Raw genomic sequence first — 16863 nt, 5'->3', positions numbered from 1 at the left:
TCAAGTGTCAGCTTTAAAGAAGATACAGTCAACATTAACGAGATATTATATTCTGTATCTACAAAAATCGGACAGAGAATTCAGCAAATCAAAACTTCAGACATAAATAAAATTCTAAGAAATTTATAAATTTAAACGAAATCAGTGTTCAAAATTGTGAATCATTTCGAAGAATCTGAATAATTTATTAAAATAGGATGCACTGCAAATGTGAAAGCTGTAAAAACATAAATTTACAAAATTAATTTAAAGGTTTTTAAAAGATTTAGATGAGCAAAAACATAACACACTTTATAAACATGTACGCCCTCTGTTCGGAAATAAGTGTCCGATTCAAACTTTTTATCTCCATATAATAAGTCTCCACTTTTAAAAAAATATGTATTTCTGTCACAATTAACAACTCAACCAATTATATATTAATTATAAATACTTACTGCTAATAGAAAATCATTAAACAATTAAATTTTTAGCATTCTTGATTAAAATGTACTTTAAAACACTCTTTTTGCTTTATTGTAAAATGTAAACTGAAACACACCTTTTGGGTTGTGTTTAGGTAAATTAAGCATTTTCTTACCAAATTCCTTAAATTTTCATACTTCACGACTTGTTACAAATACAAAATTAAATTTTTGGAGATAAATTTTAAAATTTACCACATTCATAAAACTCCTTAAAACGAATCTATTATGTCACTTGTAACATTGTAAATTGTAAGTACAGCCTACTGCTATTTTTTTAATGGGGTTATTTTTCCATATTTTGCTTCAAGTTGAAAATATCAATAAAAGCTATTTAGAAAAAATGCTCAGAATCAAATTTTAAATTCGATTAGCAGTTTGATTTATTATTCTGGCTATTTTTGTGGTTGCAAATTTTTATTTTCATGCGGTTAAATACCCCCCTGACTCTATTTTAAGCATTCACGTTGATTTTAAGTATCCCGCCCAGTTTTTAAGGTGTAATGAAATGAATTCTTAACAAAAAAACTTATTATCATTTGATACATCTTAATTTGCAGGACGTGAATTTCAGAAAAGAAAAAAAAATCTCGTACATAATCAAATCCATACTCAATAAATTGCATAACAATAATAAAATGTATATTTTATCTGAAAATTCATGAAAACACTTTTTTGTTTGTTGTCCCACACAGTAGTTGAATAATCTAATTAATCACTCTAGAAACAAAATTGTTAAAGTAATCGAACAAAATAAGTTAGTTAATCGATATATAGAGTGTTTGAAGTTTTGGGTGCTAAACTTTAACAGACATACGGCACAAAAAATGTAAATAAAGTGAGTGAGTCACTGACGCTTGCTTACCTTATATAAAAATGAAGTCCAGTTCGAAATTCAGGATTCAATTCTGTTTCCCGAAATGACTGGTCCATTTTGGCACAGAAAGTCCGCGATAATCCACTAACTAAAAAACTTTTTCCAAAAAAACTAGTTGTGCCCAAAAACTGAAAAACTGAAAGTGCTCTAGGTCAAAGATATTACTCAGTTTATCAAGATTCGTCTATTTTTTAAATTCAGCATCCAAATACTCTATATGATCGGTAATAGATTTGTATAATTATTAATTTAATCATCGATTGAGTGTTATATTATAACAAAAGTATTTGATTTACTTAGGATTTGGTTGATCACACAAATAACATGATAAATAAGTGTACTAAAATCGTATTGTTTAATTTACAAAATAAATACACTTTAGCACTACACATTACATTCAATACGTTAACAAAAGAAAATACAACGGATCAAAATGAGTTCGTATTTTGCACAATATTTTCAAAAAACTTGCATAATTGCGCTCAGAACATAAGTTCGTCAATCGCTCGTCCAACCTACTTTCAGCCTATTCAAAAGTAGTATTGAACATATTTAAATCTTCAAAAGTAGCAGCTCCCCCCTGATCCAACATCTGTAGCATATCGGTCAACTCATGGGGTTGTGGTTGTGGAGGTGGACCAGATCCACTAGAACCTGGACCTCCCGATTCCGAGGTCTGATTTGAACCACCTTGCCAAGTGTTCCATTGGTACGACGGACCGGGAGCAGTACCAGCTCTAGAACCACCACTGAGCTGAGTATATGTAGGACCTGGCGATCTAGGACTCGGCTGATTATATTGGTATCCTTCGGGAGCCGGTTGAGCTTGACGCAACGTCCAAGCGGCTGCTGCTGGAGTTGGACTAGTGGTACTACCTTTGGTCAAACGACCCAAAACTCCAGCGCTGCTACTACTTGCAGTGGCCTGAGGAGAACCATAGGCGATGGGTGAAGCAGTGGGCTCGTAAGAGGAGTACACATTTTGACCACTACTTGGACGAGCGGTCTGCTGAGGGTCTAGAAACAAAAACACACGTTACTTATTAGTCATTTAAATTTAGTCGAAGCTTACTTTGGATGTGTGCTGAGGGCAACATATGCGAATACAACCCTGCATCCCTCCGCTGCAAACTGTAGTCCAGTCCCGGCTGTTGGTAGGTCACTTGTTCTGTTTCAGCAGTGCCTTCTTGTCCACTATGCAATGACTTCGCTGTAGTGTTTGTACAAACTATATATTCAACATCATCAGTGTAAGGGTTTAAAAATGCGAAAGCACTAGTGCGTAACCACACCATTTCTCCATTTTTGGCTCGGAATCTGTACATTACTGACAAGACTTGTCCTTTGAGTTTAAGAACTGGAAATAACAAACAAGATAATGAGAAAGAACGTTAATAAGAAATATTTTACCTTGTTCAAAACTGTCTTTCATGTGATTTTGATCATCTCTGTGGATGAACTCGAAACAACTTTTCCCTAAAAGTTCAGGTGGAGAATAGCCTAGTAAGCCAATAACTCTCTGATCCACAAAGCTGAATTTACCGTCCATAGAATGACGAGATATGAACTCTGCGGTACTGTTAGAACCAGTCATATCGCTTGTATTTGGAGTAGAGGTCACTTGGAGGCGGCCTATAGCTACGAGACAGCAATGAGATGTGTGGATTTCATCCTCTGCTTGACGGTCCATTTGTACACCTGCGAACATATCTGAAGTCCTCCGTTACACTCTTATTCTTGTCTTCCGACAACCATAAGATCGAATAAAAAATTACTCGATCACGATTTAAGGTGTCGAAATTATAATATACAACAATCGAGTTACCACCTTAAAGCGTGAATTCTCTACTATTTTTTTCGACCTACAGGACACTTTACCTGTGGGCGGCCAATTTTTGATATAACCAGTGCAATGAACAACGGCATAATTTTGTCCGTCCCTACCAGGCCCTAAACTATTTCGTTGTTTTAATCTGTTTAAATGACCAATAGCCATGTTTTCAGGTGTTAAATTTCCCACTTTCATCCGACAGATAAATCCTCTTCGGGAGCCCATGCAGAGTCTCATGGAAGCTGGAAGATTACTCATCAATTTGTATCAATTAACGGCGATTATACCTACATTGATGACCCTCCTTTTTGACTGTACCAGTCTTTAGGTCCAAAATTCTTCCAGTATTCTGCGGTTCTTGAGTAGATAATTGTTCTCTAACTTTTTCAACATCTTCAGGATGTATGTTGTCGTATAAGCATGAGCCATACCAGTCACTCTGAGAATAATTGAGAACTGGAGCAACTGAATCAGATACATAAATGACACGGCCAGTGTCGCAACTGACAACAAATAAAAATCCGTCGGCGGCTTCCAAAATAAGATGTTTTAATTCTTGATCTGTCAAGAACGATGGTTTATAGGTGCCGTCAGCACTGGTATTACCCGTCCCTATATAAACAAACAAAGCTTTCAAGAACTCCAAAATTCGAAAACATTCTCAATTATTTTATTTGCAGTTCATATCAGAAAAACGTGTAACGTGACAAGGAATCTGATAAGTTGCCTTATCTCTACGTGTCTTAGGACCATTAGTATTTACTTAAATTTGATAAGCTAATATCGTCAATTAACCGGAAATGTAAAACAGGACGAATTCTATACAGTAGAAAGAAAAACAAGCAACTATTGTTCATATTCTAACGCGAAACATGAAGTCATGTTCTGAAATAGTGCAAGTTGCACAGTAATGCGCGTAGATTTCAAACTAACAAAGTTTACCGCAAAACTCAAAGCTGTTCGACGCAGTAACAAAGATTTCTATCGGGGAAAGAAAAGCGACGCAAATCCAAGTGGAAAATTTACAACAGTTAAAGATGAATTATTTAGAAATCATTTATTATTCAAGAAGGTGTTCATGTTAAAACGGACGTCGTCTATTGTTTCGCAATTTATATTCTATGAGCGGCTGTATAAAATCGGTACTTTTGGAAATACCTGTAATAATACCGACGTGTTGTTCCACATATAGCAACAAACAATCCCATTAAAAAAAAATGGAACTGTTAGAATTGTTGAAATAATTGAAACGTTTGTTGTAAGACAGCAAATAATTCTTTGAATGAAACAATTCCACCAATAAAACATATTTTAGCGAGCATTCTCGGAATCCTTTATCGGATATGCAAAACGTTAACCGCATAAAAATTAGTTTAGAACGCACATTGCCTCTTTGTATGACCAATTTTCATAGCCACGCCATCCTTCTGTTGTTGCCTGGACTGTTTGAAAACTTATCATTATCAAATCATTCACAACGCAAAGTTATTAATATCGAAATTATATTTTGATACGTACAATCACTCTAATTACTTAATAGCTATTCTAGCAACCATCATTATAGACATTCGTGTTCAAAAATTCGAGCAGTCAGAAAGGTACCGCATATTTTACTACAACCGTCTGCTTTATCCATCAATCTTATCCTCTTTAAGCCCACAATAGAACCCACATGGGGACGCAATTACCACCATGAGAAAAAACACTGTTATGTAAAACGTGTTAATCCAAAAAAACGCTGAAATGAAGATAATTGGAATTTTATGTAAACCGCACCCACACTTGTTATTTTAGCTATAATTACATTAAACAATACATTCTATTTATTTGAGGGCAAGAATAACAATTTAGCGATCTTACTTTCTAAACTGAACTGTATCGTGAAGAGTTTGACTCAAATCTATTTGTTTTTTTAAGAAAAAAAGAGTTCAGTGTAATTTTAAAGCAATTAGATCACTTTTTATTTTAGTTGTTGTGGCAGTTTTTGTTCGTTCTGTCCCAAAATTAGTAAGTACCGGGGTACTAATACTAAATGGTAGTCATAAATAGATGCCATTTCAGGAATGTTGGTATGGCATATATCAATGACAGACACGCTCGTGGACCTTTTCCTTACTCATTTTGGGGTTTAGAAAAGACCCATGATGTGTTTTAGATAACATGCAAACTTAAGGTCTGCTTATTACCGTTGGAATGGCCAGAGTTTTTAATGGGATCTCCGCAGATCGTTGTGGTGTTCCCTTTAGACAAATCCGTTTCTGCAAGGGGATACAGAAATGATAAGACATTAGATGCCATAAATAGTGAAAAGTAACTTAATAAAATGTTTATTGCATCTGTTTAAAAAAAGGTGATCGTTTTGTGATCCCGAGAACACGGCAGTGATGTTTTCGCTTTGGCTATTTTTACGATTAAATAATAAGGGCATTAATCCTGGTTAGCGAGAGTGAGCACTCTGTGGCCCATAACTAACGTGATAGCATCAGTTTGTACACGAGTCGTGTAAGCAGCTACGTCAGATATAACCCAGCTACTACACGGAGCAGTTCTCGTCGAGACCACCGTTACGAACTCGACCAAGCGCGTATGGTCCTCGCGTTAGGGAATTTATGCAGATTCCTTGTCTAAAAGGCCTTAACAAAGGCCTAAACTCACCTCGAAGAGCTTTCATATGCGCCACGGCCATCCGAAGTATCGTGAGCTTGTCCGGCTTCCGAGCTAGAGCACTGCAGGTGGGCACCATGTCCGACAGCTCCGTGATGTAGGCGGTCATCTTGTTCCGCCTCCGACGCTCAATTTCGCAGTGATTCTCCCTACAGTAAGTTGCAAGAAAAATCACAGGTAATTACATTTTTCTCGAAAGACCATCAGAAAACAATAAAAAAATAAGAGGGAACCGAGAATAGATCTCTGTGGCAGACCACTAAAAATTCCACGACTTTCATTGTTAGGTTTCAAACGGACGAAGCTTTCGTCAGATCCAGATAAGAAAACTATTTTAATCATGACTATTGCTAAAAGTGGAATAACAATAACTTCACTTTTTCTGGCCCCAATAAAACAATTTCTGCTTTTGTAACATATAAAAAAAATACTTCTGGATTCGTGTCCTGCAGCTCAGCGACTGCGCTTCGGTTCGTCAAGTGAGATTACCGGTATTTCCGTTGAACGTTTTACGATTTTGCCGCCGAGTAAATTATCCGGACAGCATAAAACTAAGTTGCCGAAATCGATATCAAGAAGATAGAAGGGAGTTTTCCCCTTTTTGGGACTCGAAAATTGAAATTACAAGCTGGTCTTTGAAAATCCTGCGAGGCAGACGATTTGTTGGTGTGGGCTGTCCCTGATGATAAGTGAGCGTGCAACGTTAATGCCTTTCTTCGTAATTACTCAAATAATCCATGTATGAAAATAACTAGCTGGCAATTATTTTCTGTTGGTGTTTTAACGGTGTCTTAACGCCCTAGCTGGCGGTGATTAATCCTTCAACACCACTTTGTCAAAACTGTCGGTGCTGGAGTTTGAAAAGTAACAGTACTGAAGAAAATAATCAATAATTGAGGAGAAACTAAATAACAATGATTACCCCTGTAGACGTGGAGTCGCGGACGATAGGCGGTAGAACCACAGAGCCGCAGACCGGCTAATGGTCGTAATGGAGATTATAAAGGCACACATAATCGCAGACGGCGGTCATCCACTCGGCCCCATTATATTGTACAGCCACCGACTCGAAATTCGGGAGAAAAATCCGAAGCTAATAACATGGTTTCAACGCGAGCTTTTCCGATGAACGTAATTAACATTTATACTAAATCATTTGCAAAGTTCTCACGATTACTTAACTAGTAGTGTTAATGCAAAGCGGCTTTGAAAATATCGCATGTTGATGATTGGCACTTTCTAAAAACGTTCGGCTTCAATTTTCTGAGCCAATTACAACCGAACTTCAAGAGATTATAAACGAGAGGCTTAAATAATAACAAGCAAATTTTTCTAATTCATACAGCTGCGTTTTTTTGCAGACTAGGGCTGCAGCAGAAGATTGGCCATGACATATTCCACTTTCAACATTACTCTTTCACATAAATACTTTGTGCATTATCATCATTGCGTTATTGCCTGACCACATAAAAATAAATACACCTCTTTTGGAAAATACAATAGATCTGCAATTCTATTATGAGACTGAGCTCAAGCGGACTACCTGCACCCATCTACAATACAAAATTATTAATATCTATAATTAATCACGGTTATGTAATACCACTGCCATTAACATTAAACACTGATAATGCCGTCTCAACGAGGTTACGCTCAACAAGAGACCAGTGAAGTTTTATCAAAAAAATTTGATGCTTTCCTCTTCGTAAACCGAGATTATTAAAACAGTTAAAACGGTAAATTTGCTGTGACATTCTGGTAAGACAATAGCCAATGCAATAGAGGTACTGTAACCTTTTTAAAGCCAGTTATATTCACTTCCAACGTTCGTCCCAAAAACCCAAGGATCTGCAGAAGTCAACCAGGATCTGAGGTCACTGCCTATGAATCAAATTCCTACTTTACGGCATGAAAACGCGTTAAAAAAGTGAGACTAATCCGGTCATTTTTTAACCACCAACACAATATGGCGGCTCCAAAAAGTCCCGTGTCGGATCGCTCATCTAATCTCAATAGCAAGAGGATCGATTTTGTGGTAAAGAGGAGATTTTGGACGACTTCGTGCGCTATAGCCACGCGGATTAGGACACTAGGAAATGTAAGACAGCGATCGCATCTGCGGCGAGAGTGGAGCGCGCTGGTGTTCCACTGGGTGAGCGGGCGGGGGCGGAGGCTCGGCAGCGTGGGAACCTCTGGTCGACGGTCTGTGTTCTGTGGTCGATGGTCGCCTCCCCCGCGGCGGGTCACGATTGCTCGGGAACACGATGCTCCCTTTTAATGCAAGGCCCTGGCCGACCTCCGATGGATGCACGCCGTTCAGCGCTCTCCAAATGCCAACGCTCGGTGAACGTCATCGCAGTACACCACAAAGAAGTTACTCTCCTGTTTTAACGTCGAAGTCTCCGGATCTTTCCACGATCAAGCGGAAATGTTTCCATTCTTTTCAACCAACACGATGACCAAACAAATAAGTGCCGCAGGAAGTCATCGACGCCGCCTCATGTTAAAGACCCAGTCACGTTTAAGGAAATACGTTGATAAAATGTGCCTAACCGAGATTCGAAGACAAATGACACTTTGGCATAAGATCAAATAAAATTTAGATAGATCGCCGTTGGTGGTCAAGGCGCGCTCCGGCATCAGAGCGATGAAGATATTTCCGTAGTAATTTGTGGCAGTCCTGTATCTATCCGCAAGCTATTAAACCTAACAAATGTTTTATTTTTTGGTTGAATGATTATTGTTTCGGCAGATCGCATATCTCGGAGTGTTGGAGAGTTCTTCACGAAGTTGATAGTTACCTGGCAAAACGTTCCTTATCTTGTATAGTGTCGTCTTCCATCCTAGTATACTTATTGCTGCCGCTCGGGTCGTCTTCATCTGACCTGTAACGGAGAAAAAGGTGAATTTGAAAACGTCCATTTAATGGTAAATTTTTGATTAGGGTGGGCATCCACGAGCGCCGGAACGGTCGTGGGTCGTGACTGGAAAGACTCGTGTGAGCTCCCGTTGGCCAGAGGCAATCGTTTAATGCCCACCTAATACAACCTCACCCGATCTTTTGTCTGCTAATTAATTATCAACAAGCAGAACATGAGTTTGCATTTACGTCCACTAAAATTGATACGTACACCTTCCGACAGGAAAATGCTCACACAATACCCAACGCGTGCGGCTGGGAGAATCCTTGTTTATTTATAGACATAATCGAAACACGGTTTCATTTGTAAAATAACAAAGAGTTAATGAGTGCGCCATAATTAGTAGGATCTACAATTTTCGACACAGTAATTAATAACAATTACGATCTTTGACTAACTGCGATCATTAATCATTTCAACGTTTAGTTTTTACTTCGGAAGGGTAATAAATATATTCGGCAATGCGTGGTGAGAGTCGTCGGTAAAATAGGCCCTCATTATTTGTTAGGTATCGGCGCCAATTCGAACTTTCTACAGAACTATGTAGGTTAGAAAATCCATGGTCTTTGTTAAAGCATTATCGATGACCATTGCTTAGCGTAACAATAATCATACAACAATAACAACAGTGACGTCTGGCGAAGACACGCATCAAGACCTTCGCCTTTTTTCACACTACAACAACAAAAACCTATTTACTACGTATCGACAATTCGCGTGTCTCTAAATATCAAGCGCCATTATTGTTGTATCTCATATTCATAGTTTTATTTCAAGCAATGCTTTTTATGTTGCAATAAACGAAATGACCTTAAGGAACACTAAACCAACATAAAAAAGTAACTACATTTGTTGCTTTCTATCAGACTTTTTACAGGCAATTTGCTTGCTTTATTTCCATAACTTGCAAAACTTTGTTTACGTCACTGTTTTCAACGGAATCGTTCAATACCGATCTAATTACACACATAAATCAATCAAACATAGGTGTTTTACAAATCAAAACTACTATTGTTTTCAAAGCGTTAAAAGAACACTACGAGAGCTTACGATGACGGCTTTATGCTTCTCAATGAAATTAACGATTTTTGTGTATTAAATCGCGGTCCGCGTGTAGTGTGGTTCTTCAGTTGTAGCCTGGAGCAAAGGCTGGCTATTTATAAGTAGAAAAAATTGAAAATGTCAGTTACATCATCAGATTATTTTAATTATATACCTTTAACGTATTTATAAATATTACATATAATTACGAATTATTACAACACATTCCAGAATTGTTCTTGATCGAAAAAAACGAGACAAATAAACAGACCGAGAGTCCGAAAGCTTGTGGATGTTTTTGGCACGTTGCACGTTTGTTTCATTTGCAAATTGTTGAAACATACCAATATAAAACGATGGTTGGCAATCGGTCCATATTGGCCCGATTATCGCGGTAAGTTCGCACGTCCCGATCGGTGATATCGTTCGAAACGGTTGCTATAAATGATAAAGCGAGTAACGCGATGGGGTTGGAGTTTCGGATGATGGCGGTATTTACAGGGCCGGGAGGGCGGCATACTATCGTCCGATTTACGGTTTACTAATGAGACCTTTATCGGGCCATCGTAGCACGTAACGCAGATTTAGAACTGCAACACAGTAACTCCACAGTAAATAGTAGATACCATGCGCCCTTCCTGTTGCAAAATTTTAGGTAAATAATGCACTGTTTGCGAGTGTTCTTCGTCCGCCACCCCCTCGACAACTTAGTCTTCATTAGGTGGCGTATTCTCTATTCTGGCAGCGAATGCTTCCGAACATACCGCCATTATTACTCATTAAAAGGTTTTCAACCGATAAAGCTCAGACGTGGACTGATAAACCTAACCGCCACCGCCGAACTTACCGATACCGCCGCCGCAAACCTCCTTACATAATTTACTCGCTTCTTTTTCGCCTTTTAATTGAGGGACTCAATTTATGTCCGACACATGCGAGATAAAAAGAAATAACGCGACTAACTGTACTAAGTTTAATAGCTCAAATCTTACACTGTACTTTAAGGTCCGTTACCAGACCAAAAAAAAAGATACTTGGTCCAGAAAAACTTACAAGTACCCGCAAAATCTCGTTTCCATCATGATATTTGGTCGAACGATGGTGTAAACAACCTTCGATAAGGAGCACGATTTAAATAAAATGTTATGAAACAGAACAAGTAGAAAAGCTGATAAAGCATTCTGTTCGTGCTAGTTACACACATGTTTAATAAACACCACCTTTATTAGGTTAATTATACATAATACATTGAAAACTATAGTATGACAAACTTAAATTGCCGACGTCGTCGGAGCTATAAATGCGACAGATTGGATGAGCTTTTTATGCTCAGTAACTAAAAGAGTAATTACGTTCTTTCTCCTCAAGGTACCAAACCTCAGGAACATTAAACTAATCCACGGATTTACGTCATTTAAGAATTTTTATTACAAAAAACCGTTGATGATTCAAAAAACCGAGGAAAACCGCCTCAGGAATAATGCGGTTTATTAGAGCGAACCGCTATTTGCAATAATAATAAGAGCAGAGAAGACTAAACAAATACACAACGAATCATAATACTCAGTCCAAGCGTGTTGTAATGTTGGCATTATACCAAGCATTTTTTAAATGAAATCGAAACTGGCGTCCAAAGTAGTTCGAAGTGCAATTTCGAAAAACATAACAATACGATAGGAATTTTGCACACCTGGAAAAGCAGACGCGAGTACTTCGAAATTTCAATGCTACAAAAACTCCAAACCTGAGACGTCCAAGCTTAGTTAACAGAACATGTAGACGATTTTACTACTCCAGGAAATGAGATAGAGACATGTAAATAAAGTAATAAAAGACCAAACGCATCACGCATAAATATTTTTATCGCTTTAAAAAATCTTCCTCAGGTAAGACGGACGCTTCTGAAATTTTTATCGCCCAACTCCTCATTAAAACAGTAGTTCTTCAGAAGTTATTGCAGTCGGTTTCGGTACATCATATCGATCACAAATTCTCGATCTCTTGTTTCTTCTTTTCAATGGTTCCAAGTGTTCTTTTCGTAACACGATTCCAAACTTTAATATTGGATTTATGAACGGTCAGCAGATAAACGGTTCGGGACAAATTGGCTATAAAAAATGTTTTGGCTGATGGAAATGACGAATCCACACGCTGTAACTCTAGTCTACCCTTAATACGTCCTGAAATTTAATCGTTCCAAGCACGTGCAGGCACTTTTAAAACGAAGCAGCCGTTCAGATTAGTAGACCGCCTTATTCAAATATTTACTCCGACAACTTGTCAGGGAACAGATACTTCAAACAATAAAAAGTGCTAAAACAATTTTCTGATCGATTTACTGCAAATTACGGTCATATTTGGACCGGACACGACGCGATTTCTATGGGACGTCCCATGGAGGATTGCCAAAACGTCGAACCTGAAAGATTGATGTGCGTTTTTCGGTGTCCAAACTCCTAAACAATGGACTTGATTGTGGGTCTATTTTGTGTTTCGACACCTGGTTGTGTCAATGAAGCAGCCCCCAAGAATTCGTTCGATCATCAATGATTCTATTTTTGAGTCAAACCTCCCTTCTTTGTCGTGCCTAATTTAGCAATGAGCTTTTGAGCTTTTGTTTCGTACCTTCGTCGCTTGGAATAGTGGGCAACGGGCGGCGGTTCCTGTCCCATGGGCACGGGAGCAACCTGGGGATGGTGAGTCGGAGGATGCGGTTGTAGATAAGAGGGGGGCGGCGCATAATGTGGGGGGCCGCCCCCGGCATACGCGTACATATCCACTTTGGCGGCACTGGTGCACTCCGGTCTCAATGTTTCGCGGTCGCGTCTTTAACGTCTGAAGAAGAGACAAAAGCAGCACTGCCGTCTCCGCGATAGGCACATGTCACGCAGACCTCGGCAAGAACATACAACGTCACGCTCAAAATTCCGTCGCGGACTGGCGATGGCGGCCAACACGACTACAACGGTTGGAGAGTGGAGATGAACTTGGTGGGGTATGCCTGAGATTTTAACTACATGCAGGTACGCCGCCCGCTGCAAGGCAAGGGCCCGCAACTGCTGCGAATCATCGTGCATTCAGTGTTCAACAGCCCTCGGAAGTTTTGCGGTCGCCGTCGCGAAAACACGCGATGCACCGTCGCCGCCAACCGCAACTCAGCTTTCAGCGACGTGCGGCTGAAGACAACCCCAAATTTGTGCGCGCTAATGTGTGACCGAAGAGGGAGCTTATCCATATGATGTGAGTACTCTACCGGAAAATCATATGAAACTATATACGCATCTCTTCTCTATCCAACCCCAACTTCCTCTCCGCGCGCTTCATGTTCCGTACTCAATACAGAATTTCCTTTTTACCGTCCAAAAAAACACAATTGTCAGCTTTCTTCTGACCAAAATCTTACACAAACACACTTATCAATGATTATCACTTATGTTAAAACGGCTTAATTTGTAATCCTTCGTAGTAACAGAAACAGAAGTAATATTTTCTATAATTTCATTCCAATGATTGATGCCGACAGTAACACGTTTTATCGTCTGGAAAAATACTTCAGGACACCTTAACATAGAAAACTTAGGATAATCAGCTAATTACTATCAACATCACATTTCTGCTCTACATCCAAATTGGCACTAACTAAATAAAATTTCCCTGTTACCTTTTGTAACTCGTATAATTTAGCCAAAACAACAATTTTTAGTGATAAACCTTTCTCAAAATGGCGCTGCCTGGAATTCGCTGCTATCTCAATAAATTTTTTATCAATCAACGGAAATTTTTCTACATTTTTATTTCATTGTGGTTACCATCAAAGGTCGGAATTTTCGCTCAATTCTCTCATTGTGAAGAACTAGAAAATATTTCGCTCAAACATCGAACGATAACATGTTTTATCATATCACCATACGTGTCCCTTGATGATTTTATCATCTATTTCTCAACTTTCGTAAGTTGATCGATAGTGTTTTTACACCCAAAACTGTCTTTTTGATTAATTAGTAGAAAACTTCGTATTCGTTATGTTTTAAAATAGTGAATATTTTTGAGACTTTAAAGTACGTGACTGGCAGTTGTCTACTTAAAAACTTGATAAAATGCACGAACATTTCCAAAGATTAGAAATTACTTTAGAGATACAAATTTTTGCTAGCAATATTTCGCATAAAATACTCAATAACTTGACGGAAATATATTCTTCTTCCCACGTAAAAAGGGGAAGTTTGTTTTTTCTCAATTTTTCTATTATTACTTCTAGCCCCATTAAATCGATAATTCTATTAAAAGCGCGGAATTCTCACTGGAAATTTAATTACCTGTAAAATAGGATATTTTCCAGGTTTAATTCGAGAAATGTTGACAAAACTTAACCATTCGGAGGATAATTTTAGCTCCATTGACATTTATTTAGTCAAGGATTACTACATATTACGTTAGAAAAATCAGAAAAAAACAAGAAAATATTTTTTTAGTTAAGCAAAACATCCAAAAAAAAGCCTCTGAACTACATTTTAATCTTTCTTGAGTGTCAATAAAAAAATTTCAATAAACTTGAATTTCATCGATGAAATATTCTAGTACTGAATATTACATCTAAGAAATAACAATTTAAAATATTCATTTCTTTAGGCTTCCTGCGTAAATGGCCGAGTGTTGTTTACCTACTTAAAAAATTAAATAAATGAGAGAATATTTACGATCAATTACAAAATAACTAGAGAATGTAAATATTTTTTCATCCGTTGCAGAAACGAGATTTGTTTTCGTTTTTTTATTACATACTTGTAGTCCGATTAAATCGATAATTCTATTAAATACATGGAATTTTCTCTCACCAGAGAATTAATTACCTGCAAAATTGCGTATTTTACATGTTTAATTAGCGAAATGTTAGCATAATTTACTCATTTGAAGGATAATTTTAGCTTTTAGTTGAACTTGGAATATTTTAGTCCAGAATGGCTATATTACGATGAAAAATCATAAAGCTCGAACGAACTAAAAGAGGATTCTTTAGGAAGCCAGAAAAGTTTGAGATTTAATGACATATTTGCTCAATCAATTGTTTTAGAGTGTTAGAGCCCCCGACACGACATTAATTGTTAAACTTAATCCGCTTTTTTTGCATTTGATAACTCAATAGTGTCAACAGCAAGCAATACAACGCGAATTCCGGAATTTGGTCCAGTAATCTCCGTTTTGTGTCTTAAAAACGTTTTATTGGAAAGACACACCGAAAATTACTGTACGTGAGTTTTAATTGTTTTTGTGATTATTGGTCCTAGTGTTTGTAAAAAATGTTTTGTTTTTTTTATTCGGCGTCCGTCGCGTTTCCGCGAGCCCTTAAACAGGTCGTATCCTGCATCTTGGACAATGCCACCTCATAACTTTCCCAACAAAAGGTTGATTTATTTTGCTAATGATGTAAAAACCTCGCACCTCCAAAACTGAAATAAAAATATCCAGACAGTTTGTCGTTGACCTATGAATGGGGCAATAACAAACACCACCACAACATGAGCCTTTTCACCGAGTTGTAAAATATTAGGTAGGTTAGGCAGGTAGTAGTTTACAGTTTACGGCTTTTAGTACCGTTATAATTTATCACCTGTCGCTTTTTGGCTGAAAGATCGTAGCGAATGATGAATCCTTTAAATTTAAAGACACAATACAGGAATTCTGTGAATTTCCGCCTCTGTAAGGAAGACCATGAAAATGTAAATGAGTCGGGTTTAGGGCGCATAATCCAGGAAATATAAAAACCAGTCCTTGTCAAAATCGTCCATTGTAAAGCCCCCATAATTCGTGGCTGTCTACAATCTGTAATCTTCTTATCTCGGGCGATGGATACAGCCCCCTTTTTACCCAAAGTTTTTAATTATACAACATATCAAAGATAGCATCGTTTTTATACAAGCAACTATGACACGTACGTACAAATTACAATCTAATAAGAAAATAATGAAGCTGGTAAGACACGATAAACACGAGATCGTCCCATTTTTAATATAAGTGAGAACGTTACCCGCTATTTATTAACTGATAACGCCTAATAACAGACTTATCATAATTGAATCTGGGAAACGTTCGAGTTTTAGTTCTTTCGTCGTGGATGCTTTCGACATACAATACACACATAACTCGAGTCATTATCGTAAGCCCCAATTCAAATTTCGAGCGGTAATTAACTAAGTAAGTCATCAACGACATCTGTTGGTAAATCAAGAGACTCACAAGAGGACTCTTCATAAAACATGCAACATCAGATCATAAATATTAACGTTGATTGTTCACGCAATTTTTGAGTTATTACCATTACTCACCCTATGCTCCCTGCTCTGCGCTTTTGGATACACTTCGTGGGATCAGCACCTTCAAAATAATAATAAAAGACTCAGGTAAACTGGAAGAAACAAGCAGAAATAGGGTGGTAACGAGGGCAAACCATTACATACAATAGATAGAGTAGGTGCCGTCGCATTTCAACCGGACTTTATACAAAGGAAATTACAAAATATGTCATTACTGGGGTTTTCCTGATATAATCAACATATTTTCAACGAACAATGTTACATATTTTGCATGAAAATGCGAAAAAAATCATTGCTACTAACCTGGTACCGAATGTGTAACAGCTGACATCTGTATCATAAACCATGCGTTGTATTCTACTGTTTGATTGTTAAAAACACAAAACACTAACTTATCTCAGTGTTAAAATGAATTTTTCTAACCATTGGCTAAATTAAAATAGACTGTTTACAACACAACGACCGCCATGTTAGAAAAACTGTTAGGGTGGGAGAGCCTGCCATTTTATTAAGGGTTGTTCACAACAAATTAAGGGTTCATCCGGACCAAGACCGATTATACAGTTTTGAACGAAAATTAACTCTCACTTTTCAGCAAACACAATAAACTTGGTAAAGGGAACGCCCCCCTTTCCTTGAAATTTCCTAAACTCCTTTTTTCTTGTAATTTGTTTTTGACACTTTGAAGCTGTAGGTTTGGTGGCGACATCTAGCGAGCGAGCAACCACCGACTTGGAGGATTTTACAGGAACCT

The 16863-nt window shown here is 37.8% G+C and overlaps 1 protein-coding gene across 2 annotated transcripts; it reads right to left on the bottom strand.

Annotated features, from left to right (window-relative positions):
• Positions 1 to 1672: 1672 nt before the first annotated feature.
• Positions 1673 to 16808, bottom strand: tgo (Aryl hydrocarbon receptor nuclear translocator homolog tgo). Of its 2 annotated transcripts, XM_088047003.1 has the most exons (9): positions 16413 to 16808; positions 16122 to 16170; positions 8639 to 8721; positions 5828 to 5989; positions 3464 to 3784; positions 3220 to 3414; positions 2752 to 3051; positions 2414 to 2698; positions 1673 to 2358 (listed from the first exon to the last, which is right to left on the bottom strand). In XM_088047003.1, exons 1-9 carry the CDS (start codon positions 16447 to 16449, stop codon positions 1868 to 1870), a joined length of 1923 nt encoding a protein of 640 aa, XP_087903129.1. In that variant the 5' UTR covers positions 16450 to 16808; the 3' UTR covers positions 1673 to 1867. The 2 variants fall into 2 exon arrangements, with proteins under 2 accessions (XP_087903129.1, XP_087903128.1); XM_088047002.1 differs by lacking the exons at positions 16122 to 16170; positions 16413 to 16808 and adding an exon at positions 12424 to 12658.
• Positions 16809 to 16863: the final 55 nt, after the last annotated feature.

Source organism: Gnatocerus cornutus, chromosome 10 (genome assembly GCF_029298725.1).
Source record: "Gnatocerus cornutus isolate USDA-ARS CGAHR chromosome 10, icGnaCorn1.1, whole genome shotgun sequence".
NCBI classification, from domain to species: Eukaryota; Metazoa; Arthropoda; class Insecta; order Coleoptera; family Tenebrionidae; genus Gnatocerus; species Gnatocerus cornutus.
The sequence above is the reverse complement of the archived record's forward strand: the minus strand, read 5'-3'. Positions and strand labels throughout refer to the sequence as shown.

Bases quoted from the DNA above. Each gene is read 5' to 3' on its own strand.
- tgo (XM_088047002.1), bottom strand. From the start codon at position 12,572: ATGTACGCGTATGCCGGGGGCGGCCCCCCACATTATGCGCCGCCCCCC. The intron at 3,415-3,463 runs GTAGGTATAATC...GTAATCTTCCAG, and splicing joins CAAAAAGGAGGGTCATCAAT to CTTCCATGAGACTCTGCATG. The intron at 3,052-3,219 runs GTAAAGTGTCCT...GGAGGACTTCAG, and splicing joins CAAAAATTGGCCGCCCACAG to ATATGTTCGCAGGTGTACAA.